Genomic DNA, 17,293 nt, shown 5'->3' on the forward strand with positions numbered 1-17,293 from the left:
GTCATTCAATCAGCCAGTCAACCAGTCAACCAATCAGCTAGTCAGCCAGTCAGCTAGTCAGCTAGTCAGCTAGTCAGCCAGTCAGCTAGTCATTCAGTCAGCCAGTCATTCTGTCATTCGGTCAACCAGTCAGTCCGTCAACCAGTCAGCCAGTCATTCTGTCATTCGATCAGCCAGTCAGCCAGACAACCAGTCAGGTAGTCAGCCAGTCAGCTAGTCAGCCAGTCATCCAGTCAGCTAGTCAGCCAGTCAGCTAGTCATTCAGTCAGCCAGTCATTCTGTCATTCGGTCAGCCAGTCAGTCAGTCAACCAGTCAGTCAGTCATTCTGTCATTCGATCATCCAGTCAGCCAGTCAACCAGTTAGCCAGTCAGCTAGTCAGCTAGTCAGCCAGTCAGCCAGTCTTTAAGTTAGTTAGTCAGCCAGTCAACCAGTCAGCCAGTCAGCTAGTCAGCTAGTCAGCCAGTCAGCCAGTCATCCAGTCAGCTAGTCAACCAGTCAGCCATTCATTCAGTCAGCCAGTGATTCTGTCATTCGGTCAGCCAGTCAGTCAGTCAACCAGTCAGCCAGTCATTCTGTCATTCGATCAGCCAGTCAACCAGTCAGCTAGTTAGCCAGTCAGCCGGTCAGCCAGTCAGCCAGTCAGCTAGTCATTCAGTCAGCCAGTCAGCTAGTCAGTCAACCAGTCATTCAGTCAGCCAGTCATTCAATCAGTCAGCCAGTCAGCCAGTCAACCGGTCAGTCAGTCAGCCAGTCATTCAGTCAGCCAGTCAGCTAGTCAGCCAGTCAGCCAGTCAGCCAGTCATTCAGTCATTCAGTCAGCCAGTCAGCTAGTCAGCTAGTTAGCCAGTCAGCCAGTCAACCAGTCATTCTGTCATTCTGTCAGCCAGTCAGCCAGCCAGTCGTTCTGTCATTCGATCAGCCAGTCAGCCAGTCAACCAGGTAGCTAGTCAGCCAGTCAGCTAGTCATTCAGTCAGCCAGTTATTCGGTCAGCCAGTCAGTCAGTATACCAGTTAGCCAGTCGTTCTGTCATTCGATCAGCCAGTCAGCCAGTTAACCAGTCAGCTAGTCAGCCAGTCAGCCAGTCAGCCAGTCATTCAGTCATTCAGTCAGCTAGTCAGCTAGTCAGCCAGTCATTCAGTCATTCAGTCAGCTAGTCAGCTAGTCAGCCAGTCATTCAGTCAGCTAGTCAGCTAGTCAGCCAGTCAGCCAGTCAGCTAGTTAGCCAGTCAGCCAGTCAACCAGTCATTCTGTCATTCTGTCAGCCAGTCAGCCAGCCAGTCGTTCTGTCATTCGATCAGCCAGTCAGCAAGTCAACCAGCCAGCCAGTCATTCTGTCATTCGATCAGCCAGTCAACCAGTCAACCAATCAGCTAGTCAGCCAGTCAGCTAGTCAGCTAGTCAGATAGTCAGCCAGTCAGCTAGTCATTCAGTCAGCCAGTCATCCAGTCATTCGGTCAGCCAGTCAGTCAGTCAACCAGCCAGCCAGTCATTCTGTCATTCGATCAGCCAGTCAACCAGTCAACCAATCAGCTAGTCAGCCAGTCAGCTAGTCAGCTAGTCAGATAGTCAGCCAGTCAGCTAGTCATTCAGTCAGCCAGTCATCCAGTCATTCGGTCAGCCAGTCAGTCAGTCAACCAGCCAGCCAGTCATTCTGTCATTCGATCAGCCAGTCAACCAGTCAACCAGTCAGCTAGTCAGTCAGTCAGCTAGTCAGCCAGTCATCCAGTAAGCTAGTCAGCCAGTCAGCTAGTCAGCTAGTCAGATAGTCAGCCAGTCAGCTAGTCATTCAGTCAGCCAGTCATCCAGTCATTCGGTCAGCCAGTCAGTCAGTCAACCAGCCAGCCAGTCATTCTGTCATTCGATCAGCCAGTCAGCCAGACAACCAGTCAGCTAGTCAGTCAGTCAGCTAGTCAGCCAGTCATCCAGTAAGCTAGTCAGCCAGTCAGCTAGTCATTCAGTCAGCCAGTCATTCTGTCATTCGGTCAGCCAGTCAGTCAGTCAACCAGTAAGCCAGTCATTCTGTCATTCGATCATCCAGTCAACCAGTCAGCCAGTCAGCCATTCAGCTAGTCAGCCAGTCAACCAGTCAGCCAGTCAGCTAGTTAGCTAGTCAGCCAGTCAGCCAGTCATTCAGTCAGCTAGTCAGCCAGTCAACCAGTCAGCCAGTCATTCAGTCAGCTATTCAGCCAGTCAACCAGTCAGCCAGTAAGCCAGTCAGCCAGTCAGCCAGTCAGCCAGTCAGCTAGTCAGCCATTCAGCTAGTCAGCTAGTCAGCCAGTAAGCCAGTCAGCCAGTCAACCAGTCAGCTAGTCATTCAGTCAGCCAGTCAGCTAGTCCGCTAGTCAGCCAGTCAGCCATTCAGCCAGTCAGCTAGTCAGCCAGTCAGCCAGCGAGTCAGCCATTCATTCAGTCAGCCAGTCATTCTGTCATTCGATCAGCCAGTCAGCTAGTCAGCCAGTCAGCTGGTCAGCCAGTCAGCCAGTCAGCTAGTCAGATAGTCAGCCAGTCAGCTAGTCATTCAGTCAGCGAGACATTCTGTCATTCGGTCAGCCAGTCAGTCAGTCAATCAGTCAGCCAGTCATTCTGTCATTCGATCAGCCAGTCAGCCAGTCAGCCAGTCAGCCATTCAGCTAGTCAGCTAGTCAGCCAGTCAGCCAGTCAGTCAGCCAGTCAGCTAGTCAGCCAGTCAGCCAGTCAGCTAGTCAGCCAGTCAGCCAGCCAGTCAGCCAGTCAGCTAGTCAGATAGTCAGCCAGTCAGCTAGTCATTCAGTCAGCGAGACATTCTGTCATTCGGTCAGCCAGTCAGTCAGTCAATCAGTCAGCCAGTCATTCTGTCATTCGATCAGCCAGTCAGCCAGTCAGCCAGTCAGCCATTCAGCTAGTCAGCTAGTCAGCCAGTCAGCCAGTCAGCCAGTCATTCTGTCATTCGGTCAGCCAGTCATTCTGTCATTCGATCAGCCAGTCAGCTAGTCATTCAGTCAGCGAGACATTCTGTCATTCGGTCAGCCAGTCAGTCAGTCAATCAGTCAGCCAGTCATTCTGTCATTCGATCAGCCAGTCAGCCAGTCAGCCAGTCAGCCAGTCAGCTAGTCATCTAGTCAGCCAGTCAGCCATTCAGCTAGTCAGCTAGTCAGCCAGTCAGCCAGTCAGCCAGTCAGCTAGTCAGCCAGTCAGCCAGTCAGCTAGTCAGCCAGTCAGCCATTCATTCAGTCAGCCAGTCATTCTGTCATTCGATCAGCCAGTCAGCTAGTCAGCCAGTCAGCCAGTCAGCTAGTCAGCCAGTCAGCCAGTCAGCCATTCATTCAGTCAGCCAGTCATTCTGTCATTCGATCAGCCAGTCAGCTAGTCAGCCAGTCAGCCAGTCAGCCAGTCAGCTAGTCATTCAGTCAGCGAGACATTCTGTCATTCGGTCAGCCAGTCAGTCAGTCAATCAGTCAGCCAGTCATTCTGTCATTCGATCAGCCAGTCAGCCAGACGGTCAACCAGTCAGCTAGTCAGCCAGTCAGCCAGTCAGCTAGTCATCCAGTCAGCCAGTCAGCTAGTCATCCAGTCAGCCAGTCAGCTAGTCAGCTAGTCAGCCAGTCAACCAGTCAGCCATTCAGCTAGTCATCCAGTCAGCCAGTCAGCTAGTTAGCCAGTCATCCAGTCAGCCAGTCAGCTAGTTAGCCAGTCAGCTAGTCTGTCAGTCATTCAGTCATTCAGTCAGCCAGTCAGTCAGTCAGTCAGTCAGTCATTCAGTCAGCCAGTCAGCTAGTTAGCCAGTCAGCCAGTTAGCTAGTCAGCCAGTCAGCCAGTTAGCCAGTCAGCTAGTGAGCTAGTCAGCCAGTCATTCAGTCAGCCAGTCATTCAGTCAGCCAGTCAGCCAGTCAGCCAATCAGCCTGTTAGCCAGTTAGCTAGTCAGCTAGTCAGCCAGCCAGTCAGCCAATCAGCTAGTGATGAAAAAGAGGATGGAGAGAGGATGGAGTGATGAAAGAGAGGATGGAGTGATGAAAGAGAGGTCTGGTCCTGTAGAGGTGAAGGCCAGTTCTTCTCCCCCCTCCCTCCTTCATCCTCCACTCCTCAGTGGTTGGAGATGCTTTGATACTCTGTAATCCAGCTGTCTGGTTATTAAACAGGCTGGTGGATGATGCTGGAAATCACTGCTTTCATCATTAACATCAATAACATCACTAACATCATGACTGTGGCTAAGTTAACTCAGAGCCACCTCCTTAACCTCCTATCCCAACCACACACACACACATACACACACACCACACACACACCACACACACGCACACACACACACACACACACACACACACACACCCCTCTCCTCACCCCACTGCCAATCTAACTGTGAGAGGATAGGCTCTCAGACCTTTTCTCAGAACTCCTGATGCTGCACTTTATTCTCTCAGACACGGCTCTGTCTCTGGAATGATAATTACAAGGAGATTTGGGAACAGAAAAGTAGGAAAATAAAATGAAAACAACTAGTGTTTGGGAATGGGAAAAAGTGCAAATATAGCAAATAAAACCTCATACTATTAAAAAGATTCAGACTATTCTGGGATGTAATTGAGTCACTAACTGTGACTATGTGGAGTCTTCGAATAGACTACAGGACAGGATGTTAACAAACTGGAGGGCCGGCTGCCATTTATAAGATTGTTACTGTGACCATGTCTGAGTCGCTATAACGAGCTGACGTGGGCACGAATTCAGCTGTAGCACTGTGGTGGGTGGCTTTCAAGTGAAAACAAGACTTCTTTCAAGTGAAACCAAGACTTCTGTCAAGTGAAACCAAGACTTCTCCACAGCAGAAGCTGTTAGGAGCAGCTATTATTGATCAAATAGATGCAATATCTATATAGGTCAGTGCATTTGAAAATGAAGAACTCTCAACCAACTGAGAATTATTTGAAATACTTTTCACCCTTATTCTGTGATTCCTAATGTTTACCGTATGTCCCCCTCGTCAGTGATTGGTCAACAGTGGGGATTCTTCAATGGAGTGTTTGTTGTCATTCAACGACAGACAACTAGTTTTCATACATATTTTGTTCACTTGAGAAATACTGCGTCAAACATCTTAGATGTAAAATGGATTCCTCTGCAAAGACTTCCTCGGCAAAAACTTCAAAATTAACGACAGATTTCTTGAGTTATCTTAGATCAATTCTGACTATTTTGAGGAAGTGTACCGGCTATGTTGTTGATACGACATCTCAAGAGGGATAAACATTAATATTGCAGCTTTTTTCTCGTTTTTCAAGCAAATGTATTTGAAAGGAGTACGTGAGCACAGACGTTCACTTCGCCTAGCCGAGTTCTGCTATTAGCAAAGCGAACCTACAATGGCCTTTACTCTGCTGTGACATACTCTGAAGCACTTTCAGTTATATGTAAAACCAAAACAGGAAGCCTATCTGTTTCAATGTGAACTCAGAGCTCATCAGTATTCCAGGGCCATAAGAAAGGAATAGTCAAGGTGAAATGTTTTCTAAGTATAGAACAACTCTCCGCCCATTTCAATAGGTTCCTTTTTTCTCCTAATCTAATGTGAAACTAACTCTTTGCTCTCCCTCCTCCTCTCTCTTCTCTCTTCCTATCCCTCCCCTCTCTCTCTTCTCTCTTCCTATCCCTCCCCTCTCTCTCTTCTCTCTTTTCTCTCTCTCTCCCCCTCTCTCTCTTCTTTCTCCCTCTTCCTCCCCGTCTCTCTCTCCCTCCCCCTCTTTCTCTTCTCTCTCCCTCTTCCTCCCCCTCCCCCTCTCCCTCCCACTCTCTCCAGGTACATCGCGGTGACGCAGTTCTCCCCCACCCATGCCAGAAAGGCCTTCCCGTGTTTCGACGAGCCCATCTACAAGGCCACGTTCCGGGTCATCCTGAGACACGATGCGTCCTACCTCTCTCTCTCCAACATGCCTGTAGAGGCCTCCATCTCTGATGATGATGGCTGGGTGACCAACCACTTCTCCAGGACCCCTCGTATGTCCACCTACTACCTGGCCTGGGCAGTCTGTAACTTTACCTACAGAGAGGTAACCACTGACAGCGGAGTGGTGGTGAGTTACACTACTGACCCCCCTAACCCTAACCCTAACCTTAACCTTACCCCTTACCCTAAACCTGGGCAGTCTGTAACTTCACCCACAGAGAGGAAACCACCGACAGTGGAGTGGTGTAGAGTTACAGTCTTACTGACTGACTGACTTAATCCTGTTCATCCCCATTGAGATGTGAGGTCACAATAGGCTCTCTAACGCCCAACGGTGGAGTGGTGGTGAGTTACTGTCAGAAGATAAGATCAACCTTATTGAGCCCAAGGGGGAAATTGTCTTGGAAACACAGTATTACTGTTTCCAAAATAAACACTGTATACAGTATAAAGTCAGAGACATACAACATGTTCTCTCCACTAGCTGTAACTTCATTACCTAACCCCAAATTAAAGATGAAATAACTCATGATAGCCTGCCTACTAGCCCATCAAGTTTGAGGATATAACCCACTTTGTCCTTTAGTATGTCTATCTAGTGATTACCCTTGATACTGATATGTGGAGTAGACTGCTGCTGTTTCCCACTAATACTCTCATCACTACAAACACCTCGTAAAGAGTTAATACTCTCATCACTACAAACACCTCGTAAAGAGTTAATACTCTCATCACTACAAACACCTTCTAAAGAGCTAATACTCTCATCACTACAAACACCTCGTAAAGAGTTAATACTCTCATCACTACAAATACCTCGTAAAGAGTTAATACTCTCATCACTACAAACACCTTCTAAATAGTTAATACTCTCATCACTACAAACACCTTGTAAAGAGCTAATACTCTCATCACTACAAACACCTTCTAAATAGTTAATACTCTCATCACTACAAACACCTTGTAAAGAGTTAATACTCTCATCACTACAAACACCTTGTAAAGAGTTAATACTCTCATCACTACAAACACCTTGTAAAGAGTTAATACTCTCATCACTACAAACACCTCGTAAAGAGTTAATACTCTCATCACTACAAACACCTAAAGAGTTAATACTCTCATCACTACAAACACCTCGTAAAGAGTTAATACTCTCATCACTACAAACACCTAAAGAGTTAATACTCTCATCACTACAAACACCTCGTAAAGAGTTAATACTCTCATCACTACAAACACCTAAAGAGTTAATACTCTCATCACTACAAACACCTCGGAAAGAGTTAATACTCTCATCACTACAAACACCTCGTAAAGAGTTAATACTCTCATCACTACAAACACCTTGTAAATAGTTAATACTCTCATCACTACAAACACCTTGTAAATAGTTAATACTCTCATCACTACAAACACCTTCTAAATAGTTAATACTCTCATCACTACAAACACCTCGTAAAGAGTTAATACTCTCATCACTACAAACACCTTCTAAATAGTTAATACTCTCATCACTACAAACACCTTCTAAATAGCTAATACTCTCATCACTACAAACACCTTCTAAATAGTTAATACTCTCATCACTACAAACACCTTGTAAATAGTTAATACTCTCATCACTACAAACACCTTCTAAATAGCTAATACTCTCATCACTACAAACACCTTCTAAATAGTTAATACTCTCATCACTACAAACACCTTCTAAATAGTTAATACTCTCATCCCTACAAACACCTTCTAAATAGTTAATACTCTCATCACTACAAACACCTCGTAAAGAGTTAATACTCTCATCACTACAAACACCTTCTAAATAGTTAATACTCTCATCACTACAAACACCTTGTAAATAGTTAATACTCTCATCACTACAAACACCTTCTAAATAGTTAATACTCTCATCCCTACAAACACCTTGTAAAGAGTTAATACTCTCATCACTACAAACACCTTCTAAAGAGCTAATACTCTCATCACTACAAACACCTTCTAAAGAGTTAATACTCTCATCACTACAAACACCTCGTAAAGAGTTAATACTCTCATCACTACAAACACCTAAAGAGTTAATACTCTCATCACTACAAACACCTTCTAAAGAGTTAATACTCTCATCACTACAAACACCTTCTAAATAGTTAATATTCTCATCACTACAAACACCTTGTAAATAGTTAATACTCTCATCACTACAAACACCTTGTAAAGAGTTAATACTCTCATCACTACAAACACCTTCTAAATAGTTAATACTCTAATCACTACAAACAGAGAGCTGCCGTTCAAAACGCTTTGCAGTGTCTGAACCATTTGTCAGCTTGTCTGCTTTAAAGAAGAGAGGAGCCTTCATGCCTGACCTTATTCACAGAACAGCAACAACGTGGCACCCTATTCCCTATAAAGCGCACTTCTTTTGACCAGGATCCATAGAGCTCTGGTCAAAAGAAGTGCACTATCTAGGGAATAGGGTGCCATTTGGGATGCGGACAGCATTAGCTATTGAACGCAGTATTCAGCAGGTGTCCTCTCCTCTCCTTCAGACAACTATCTTCGTTATCTCGACAACTCTCTCACCTTCCCTTCCTGTTAACCTTGGGTTCCCCTCCTCCTCCTCCTTCATCATCATCATCGTCATCTTCGTCATCCCACTTTAATTACTGCCCATTCATCTCCACTGTCATTATCCAAGGGCATTGTCCAATATATCCCTACACACACACAGACACACACACACAGACACACACACACACAGATACACACACACACACAGACACACACACAGACACACACACACACACAGACACACACACACACACACACACCTCACAACGCCGCCTGTAGTCCTCATCACCTCCTCAACAGCACCTTTAATGACCAGCCATATCTGCAGCATTTATTTCCATACCGGCCCCCCTCTTAACGCTCACCCCTCACTGGCACTAACCCATCAATCAAATTACCGTGGCAACACTGGCCGGTCTCAACTCATCCATCATCGGAGTGTGGCGTGTGCGTGCGCGGCGAGGGGGAGATGAGGAACGGAGAAAGGCTTGTGTATATCGGGGGAAGTGTAGCGAGGAGAAGCGTGTAGCAGAGTACTCAGTGTTCGTTGCAGTTGGTGTCAACGCTGTGAAGTGGAGTGGGCAGTTAGCTGCACTGAGGGTTTTTATTTAACCTTTATTTAACACTAGAACTGCCAAGACGGTCAATCTGACCTTTTTCAATGTTGTAATTTCAATAACTTCATTTCAATAAAAAACCTTGAACCCACCTGTCTCTGACTTTTTCTAAATACGTGTATTTTCCAGTCTAGAAGCACATTGAGATCAATATCATAAAATACAAAAACGTTCTGAGCAATTCTACTTCAAAGGGCCATGATGGTTAAAATGACCGCGTTCATGTTTTACCCACTGTTGGCTTCCCGAAGCTATTGTCTGCCTTGCTATTTTTCCCGCCTTGTGTTTCCAGCGTTGATGTTGCTTAGCAACTGTTGTTGTTTACTTGCTTTCAAACGAGCACAATGGAAAGTAGCCTTTAGATTCTAGAATACCAAATAGATAGAATACAGGTGCAAATAGAATTGGAACAGATTCTAATAGGACAGAATAGAAACACAACAGAATACAGTAGAATACAAAACAACAGATCGCTAGTCGGATCAAAACAAACTAGTGTCTAGCTATGTCAGGAAAGAGGAAGCTGACCGCCGCACAGGCTTCAGCCATGCTCCAGGATATGGAAGAGTCTGATGGAAGCCATTCAATCTGATGCAGGGAGCGATGTCTCATGGGTGTGCGAGAGCTCTTCCGATGACCCTGACTCTTGACAGTGATACCATAGATGCCCCAGCGCAAAAGACTGAGTTTGGGCACATCCACTTCAAGACCTCCGCGTCGGCTGATGTTCCCGGTAGGCCTTGCCTCTTCTTCAGCTTTTTTTTTGCCTAGGAAAAGAGATGCTCAATTGTTGGTCTGACTTACAGCGATCTCTGTTTACAAGACAAGCGTTTACCAATACAACCCATATAGGCCTTCGCCTAACCGAGGTGCAATAGAATACAATTAGAACTACAGCATCAGAATAGAATGCTATTGTTATTGTTGTTAGTTTATTATTATTAGCCAAATGATATTATTATTATTATGAGAATATTCTTATTATCGTCATTGTTGGCCTGTCACTGCTGTTACTATCAATAATAAGTATATTACTGGCGTTAGGCTATTATCGGCTTACAATTGTTGTTGTAGGCCTAATTGTTTCCATTATTAGGCTATTATTATTATTATTATCAGTATTATTATTATTATCATTAGCCTATTATTATTTGTTTATTTTTAATCATTAGGCCTATTAGCAGGTCTTCATGTTGTATTATGTATGCAAGCCAATTGCGATGTTATTGCAATATTGTAATTGTTGTGTATGAACAGAAGATTAGCCCTGATTCACATCTACATTTGATGAAATATAATAAACTAATTAGGCTATTATCATTGTCAACAGGGCTGAATACACAACCATTGCCATCTGCGCCTGTGCCATCCACAACAGCACCCAGACCACGTCCTATAGACTTACCAGGTAGGCAATTTGCTCCAAATAGGCTAAAATGACATATATTTTTATTGATCCTGCAGTGCCAAATCCACCACTACCTGAGAGACAGGGAATGGGAAAGGACGGCACAGTCTGGATGCTCGTACAGCCAGGCGAAAATGTAGGGAGACGACAAGGACAGAATGTCATGACTGAAGCTGCAGGAACCCGCAGCACATGCCAAGACCCTCTCACCACCAGAGTAAAGGTGACCAGTTGGTGGGACATGTCTGTTGAAGACGCTCTCACCACCAGAGTAAAGGTGACCAGTTGGTGGGGACATGTCTGTTGAAGACGCTCTCACCACCAGAGTAAAGGTGACCAGTTGGTGGGGACATGTCTGTTGAAGACCCTCTCACCACCAGAGTAAAGGTGACCAGTTGGTGGGGACATGTCTGTTGAAGACGCTCTCACCACCAGAGTAAAGGTGACCAGTTGGTGGGACATGTCTGTTGAAGACGCTCTCACCACCAGAGTAAAGGTGACCAGTTGGTGGGGACATGTCTGTTGAAGACCCTCTCACCACCAGAGTAAAGGTGACCAGTTGGTGGGACATGTCTGTTGAAGACCCTCTCACCACCAGAGTAAAGGTGACCAGTTGGTGGGACATGTCTGTTGAAGACCAGAGTAAAGGTGACCAGTTGGTGGGACATGTCTGTTGAAGACCCTCTCACCACCAGAGTAAAGGTGACAGTTGGTGGGACATGTCTGTTGAAGACGCTCTCACCACCAGAGTAAAGGTGACCAGTTGGTGGGACATGTCTGTTGAAGACCCTCTCACCACCAGAGTAAAGGTGACAGTTGGTGGGACATGTCTGTTGTCCAGCTCAATACCTTCGTTGTGCTGTTGTATATCCGCTGGTGCACAAGGCGCTAAGAGTATGGAGAGCTGCTGGTTGGCTGACTGGGGCTATGCATTCTTCAAAGGGACCATGTCCCGGAATCCATCCAGGGAGGTCATGAAATTCCTGCGTTTTGACAAGAGAGAGACCTGAGGCAGACGTCTCCAAGAAGGCAAAATTGCCCTGGTTTCCGAGGTGTGGGTGAAATTAACTGAGAACAGCATCGCCTGCTACAAGCCCGGTACCGACATCACTGTGGATGAGCACGCTGCCTCTTTACTCAGTACATGGCGAACAAACCAGACAAGTTTGGTATAAAGTTTTGGCTGGCTGCTGATGTGACGAGCAAGTACATGTTGAACGGTGTGCCATACCTGGGAAAGGATGAGACACAGAGACCTGGATAAAGACTAGGACAGAGTGTGGTGCTGAAGATGATTGATCCTTACCTGGGGAAGGGAGGAAACATCTTCTTCACCTCACTTGACCTCGCCAAAGCACTGCTCTCCAAAAAAAATCAGCCTGGTGGGCACAGTAAACAAGGCAAGACAGGAGCTGCCCCCCCCCCTCCGTAAAGGAGCGGGCGGAGCTGTTCAGGACACAGGTGCTGAAAAGTGAGAATGCCACGCTGCCCATTTACCAGGGGTAAGCAACGAAAGACCGTCTGCCTCATCAGCACGATGCACCCAACTTTTACCATTGAGGGAGTCCAAAAGGCAAAGCCTGAGACGGTTACCCACTACAATGCAACGAAGGTATATATCTTTTCTTACTGTGTTTACATTGATTCTTTGTGGCACTGATTTGTGTAGCTTATAGAACTTGCCAGTAAGCATTTCATTGCAGAATACGTTGTAATATATTGTATTCCAGTACATTATACTAACACACTTTTCATTTAATTTGAAGGTGGATGTGCTGGACCAAATGACGTGCAGGCACAGTGTCAAAGGTACCTGAAGATGGCCAGTGGCAGTGTTCTATAACACCCTTGACCTGGCTGGCATAAACACGCACATCCTCTACAAGGCCTGCAGGGGGAAACTGCCATCCTACACAAGGCTTGCAGGGGGAAACTGCCATCCTACACAAGGCCTGCAGGGGTGAAACTGCCTTCCTCTACAAGGCTTGCAGGGGTGAAACTGCCATCCTCTACAAGGCTTGCAGGGGTGAAACTGCCATCCTACACAAGGCTTGCAGGGGTGAAACTGCCTTCCTCTACAAGGCCTGCAGGGGGAAACTGCCATCCTCTACAAGGCCTGCAGGAAGAAACTGCCATCCTCTACAAGGCCTGCAGGAGGAAACTGCCATCCTCTACAAGGCCTGCAGGAAGAAACTGCCATCCTCTACAAGGCCTGCAGGGGGAAACTGCCATCCTCTACAAGGCCTGCAGGAGAAAACTGCCATCCTCTACAAGGCCTGCAGGAAGAAACTGCCATCCTCTACAAGGCTTGCAGGGGTGAAACTGCCTTCCTCTACAAGGCCTGCAGGGGGAAACTGCCATCCTCTACAAGGCCTGCACGAGGAAACTGCCATCCTCTACAAGGCCTGCAGGGGGAACGTGCCACAGAGGGAGTATACGCTTCAACTAGCAAAAGCGCTCAGAGCACACCACATGGCTGGGAAAGCTGTGCTGCTTGCCCAAGGTCCAGGTCTGTAGCATCCGGAGGATACGCGACCAGAGCAACAGCAGGAAGAAGCGGAGACAGTGCCAAGCCTGCAGGCATTGCAAACAGAACAAAACACACAAAACTTGCAACACTTGCCAGAAAGTTGTGTGTGGGAAATGCACAAGGAAGTTAGTGATTACTTGTGTTAACTGTGAGTAGGCTATGGAGACTAAAGGGCATGAGCCGGGGTGCATTGCACGCACAAAGTTTAGCCAATAATTAGGCAGACAGTTCAAATGTGTATGAGCCCAACATATATACAGTGCATTTGGAAATTATTCAGTCCCCTTGACATTATCCACTTTGATACGTTAAAGACCATGTCAGTAAAGACCATCTACATGTCAGTAAAGACCATCTACACGTCAGTAAAGACCATCTACACGTCAGTAAAGACCATCTACATGTCAGTGAAGACCATCTACACGTCAGTAAAGACCATCTACACGTCAGTAAAGACCATCTACACGTCAGTAAAGACCATCTACACGTCAGTAAAGACCATCTACACGTCAGTAAAGACCATCTACACGTCAGTAAAGACCATCTACACGTCAGTAAAGACCATCTACACCACAGTAAAGACCATCTACACGTCAGTAAAGACCATCTACATGTCAGTAAAGACCATCTACACGTCAGTAAAGACCATCTACATGTCAGTAAAGACAATCTACATGTCAGTGAAGACCATCTACACGTCAGTAAATACCATCTACACGTCAGTAAAGACCATCTACACGTCAGTAAAGACCATCTACACGTCAGTAAAGACCATCTACACGTCAGTAAAGACCATCTACACGTCAGTAAAGACCATCTACAAATTACAGGGCCATAACAGTATCAAAAACACTTGAAATAAAACAACATGTTTCCTGCCGTAAGGCAACGTTGACTAGTGGCATCGGGTGACAACTAGAGACAACTATATATCTCAACAACCTACTCTTCTATTTTTCCTTTGAACTCCTCCAGGGACACCAGGTTGGCTTGGAGCGGACTGAGCAATGAAAATACTTGTTTCCATGCTTAGTTGTGAGTAGTACAGAACAAGTTAACAGAGATGGCACTGTTTGTATCAGTAAAAACAAATGGAATGGATTAAAGCCTTACATTTACATTTCATCCAGAGTGACTCAGAGTGCATTCATCTTAAGGTAGCTAGGTGAGACAACCACATGTCACAGTCATCGTAAGCAGAACTTTTCCTCAACAACAACAACAAAAAACTGCTATCAGCAACGTCAGGGCTAGTGACAAAAGACAAGTGTGATGCAAGGAAGAGAAGGGTGTTATTTGAGTTTGTAAGCCCGTTGCTGTTGTCTTGTGATGGTATGGATCCTGCCTGGTATAGTGTATCACACGTCATGTTAGCGCCGTGACACACTGCTCTTCAAAGAATAGCCACGCCTAGAACATCAAACTGGAGATACATGCACCAACTCACATTCATGTTTTCAAGATGATATAATTGGTAAAACACACCCCATAGCTCATGGGGTCATCCCTACAGGTGAATGAAACTACTATCGTTCTGCATCATATAATATTATGACATACAATACTGAATGACCAGTCCTGAAGATATTCCTCTGGGTAGGAAAGAGAACAGACATTTCCCATTGCTTCTCCAAAACCAGAAGCCAGAAAGCTGAGCTCCAGATTCCTTATCACATTCTGGTTGTGAGTCCCAAATGGCACCCTATTCTCTATATAGTGCACTACGTTTGACTAGGGTGCCATTTGGGACAAATACAACAGACTGCCACATCCAATGATTAGTATCCAGCTGCCTTTCCGTGTCTATTGTAACAGAAGGGCCAGTTTCTGGTATGACTCCCCTTCCTCTCAACAATCAGTGCTGGACATCATAACTTCCACAACCAGCAGAACACACACAAGGTGGGAATTGAGAGCCAGAACACATCCAATTGAAACGGAGCAGGCCAGGTGACCATTCAAGTGTGCGTTCCAAATGGCACCCTATTCCCTAGATAGTGCACTACTTCTGACCAGAGCCCTATGGGAGGGTACTCTATATAGCAAATACAGACATTCTAGTCTCAGTGTCAGGAAGCTAAAGAACACTGCACTGGCCTAAAACAATCATGTGCTTTAACTTTGAAGTGGTGTCAGGCCTGGCTCTCCCCTCAGAGATGTACTGTCTGCTGAAGAGAGGAGAGGAGAGGAGCCTGGCTCTCCCCTCAGAGATTTACTGTCTGCTGTAGAGAGGAGAGGAGAGGAGCCTGGCTCTCCCCTCAGAGATTCACTGTCTGCTGCAGAGATGAGAGGAGAGGAGCCTGGCTCTCCCCTCAGAGATGTACTGTCTGCTGTAGAGAGGAGAGGAGAGGAGCCTGGCTCTCCCCTCAGAGATTTACTGTCTGCTGTAGAGAGGAGAGGAGAGGAGCCTGGCTCTCCCCTCAGAGATTTACTGTCTGCTGTAGAGAGGAGAGGAGAGGAGCCTGGCTCTCCCCTCAGAGATTTACTGTCTGCTGAAGAAGCAAAGCGGGAGGCTACAGGGCATGACAACAAGGCTCTTCAGTTATGTAAATGTCCCATTGTGGCTGTTGAGACTTTCACCACACGCACGGCAGGCAGAATTGGAGCATGACCGTATTGTGTGTGTGTGTTTGTCTTGTGTGTGTGTGTGTGTGTATGTATGTGTGTGTCTTGTGTGTGTGTGCATATTGCAGCCAGCTTTAGATGCAGCCTAAGGAAGTGTTACTACAGCTGAGGCCCAGGGGCTGATTAGACAAAAACCCTGCCGTGTTCACATGGCGGAAAATAACCGCCTGTTCTGCTCGTATAATTAGAGTGGGACGGAGGACACTTGTCAATTACCCTACTGTAACCTAAAGGGTGTGATGGAGGACACTTGTCAATGACTCTACTGTAACCTAAAGGGTGTGATGGAGGACACTTGTCAATGACTCTACTGTAACCTAAAGGGTGTGATGGAGGACACTTGTCAGTGACCCTACTGTAACCTAAAGGGTGTGATGGAGGACACTTGTCAATGACCTACTGTAACCTAAAGGGTGTGATGGAGGACACTTGTCAATGACTCTACTGTAACCTAAAGGGTGTGATGGAGGACACTTGTCAATGACTCTAGTGTAACCTAAAGGGTGTGATGGAGGACACTTGTCAATGACCTACTGTAACCTAAAGGGTGTGATGGAGGACACTTGTCAATGACCTACTGTAACCTAAAGGGTGTGATGGAGGACACTTGTCAATGACCCTACTGTAACCTAAAGGGTGTGATGGAGGACACTTGTCAATTACCTACTGTAACCTAAAGGGTGGGACGGAGGACACTTGTCAATGACTCTACTGTAACCTAAAGGGTGTGATGGAGGACACTTGTCAATGACCCTACTGTAACCTAAAGGGTGTGATGGAGGACACTTGTCAATGACCCTACTGTAACCTAAAGGGTGTGACGGAGGACACTTGTCAATGACCCTACTGTAACCTAAAGGGTGTGATGGAGGACACTTGTCAATGACTCTACTGTAACCTAAAGGGTGTGATGGAGGACACTTGTCAATGACCCTACTGTAACCTAAAGGGTGTGATGGAGGACACTTGTCAATGACCCTACTGTAACCTAAAGGGTGTGATGGAGGACACTTGTCAATGACCCTACTGTAACCTAAAGGGTGTGATGGAGGACACTTGTCAATGACCTACTGTAACCTAAAGGGTGTGATGGAGGACACTTGTCAATGACCCTACTGTAACCTAAAGGGTGTGATGGAGGACACTTGTCAATGACCCTACTGTAACCTAAAGGGTGGGACGGAGGACACTTGTCAATGACTCTACTGTAACCTAAAGGGTGGGACGGAGGACACTTGTCAATGACCTACTGTAACCTAAAGGGTGTGACGGAGGACACTTGTCAATTACCTACTGTAACCTAAAGGGTGTGATGGAGGACACTTGTCAATGACCTACTGTAACCTAAAGGGTGTGACGGAGGACACTTGTCAATGACCCTACTGTAACCTAAAGGGTGTGATGGAGGACACTTGTCAATGACCCTACTGTAACCTAAAGGGTGTGACGGAGGACACTTGTCAATGACCCTACTGTAACCTAAAGGGTGTGATGGAGGACACTTGTCAATGACCTACTGTAACCTAAAGGGTGTGATGGAGGACACTTGTCAATTACCTACTGTAACTAAAGGGTGTGATGGAGGACACTTGTCAATGACCTACTGTAACCTAAAGGG

General features: G+C 46.2%; 1 protein-coding gene across 1 annotated transcript in view; it reads left to right on the forward strand.

Moving 5' to 3' along the window:
* Positions 1-5,777: 5,777 nt before the first annotated feature.
* Positions 5,778-17,293, forward strand: part of LOC311114372 (thyrotropin-releasing hormone-degrading ectoenzyme-like) — a gene marked incomplete at both ends in the record, with an annotated part of 21,904 nt that continues 10,388 nt past the window's right edge. The window contains one exon of the mRNA XM_084189630.1: positions 5,778-6,051. Within this exon, the coding sequence (XP_084045756.1) occupies positions 5,778-6,051 (274 nt within the window). The remainder of the gene's footprint in view (positions 6,052-17,293) is intronic.

This window comes from Coregonus lavaretus, assembly GCF_964263955.1.
Source record: "Coregonus lavaretus genome assembly, contig: HAP1_SCAFFOLD_5070, whole genome shotgun sequence".
NCBI lineage: Eukaryota > Metazoa > Chordata > Actinopteri > Salmoniformes > Salmonidae > Coregonus > Coregonus lavaretus.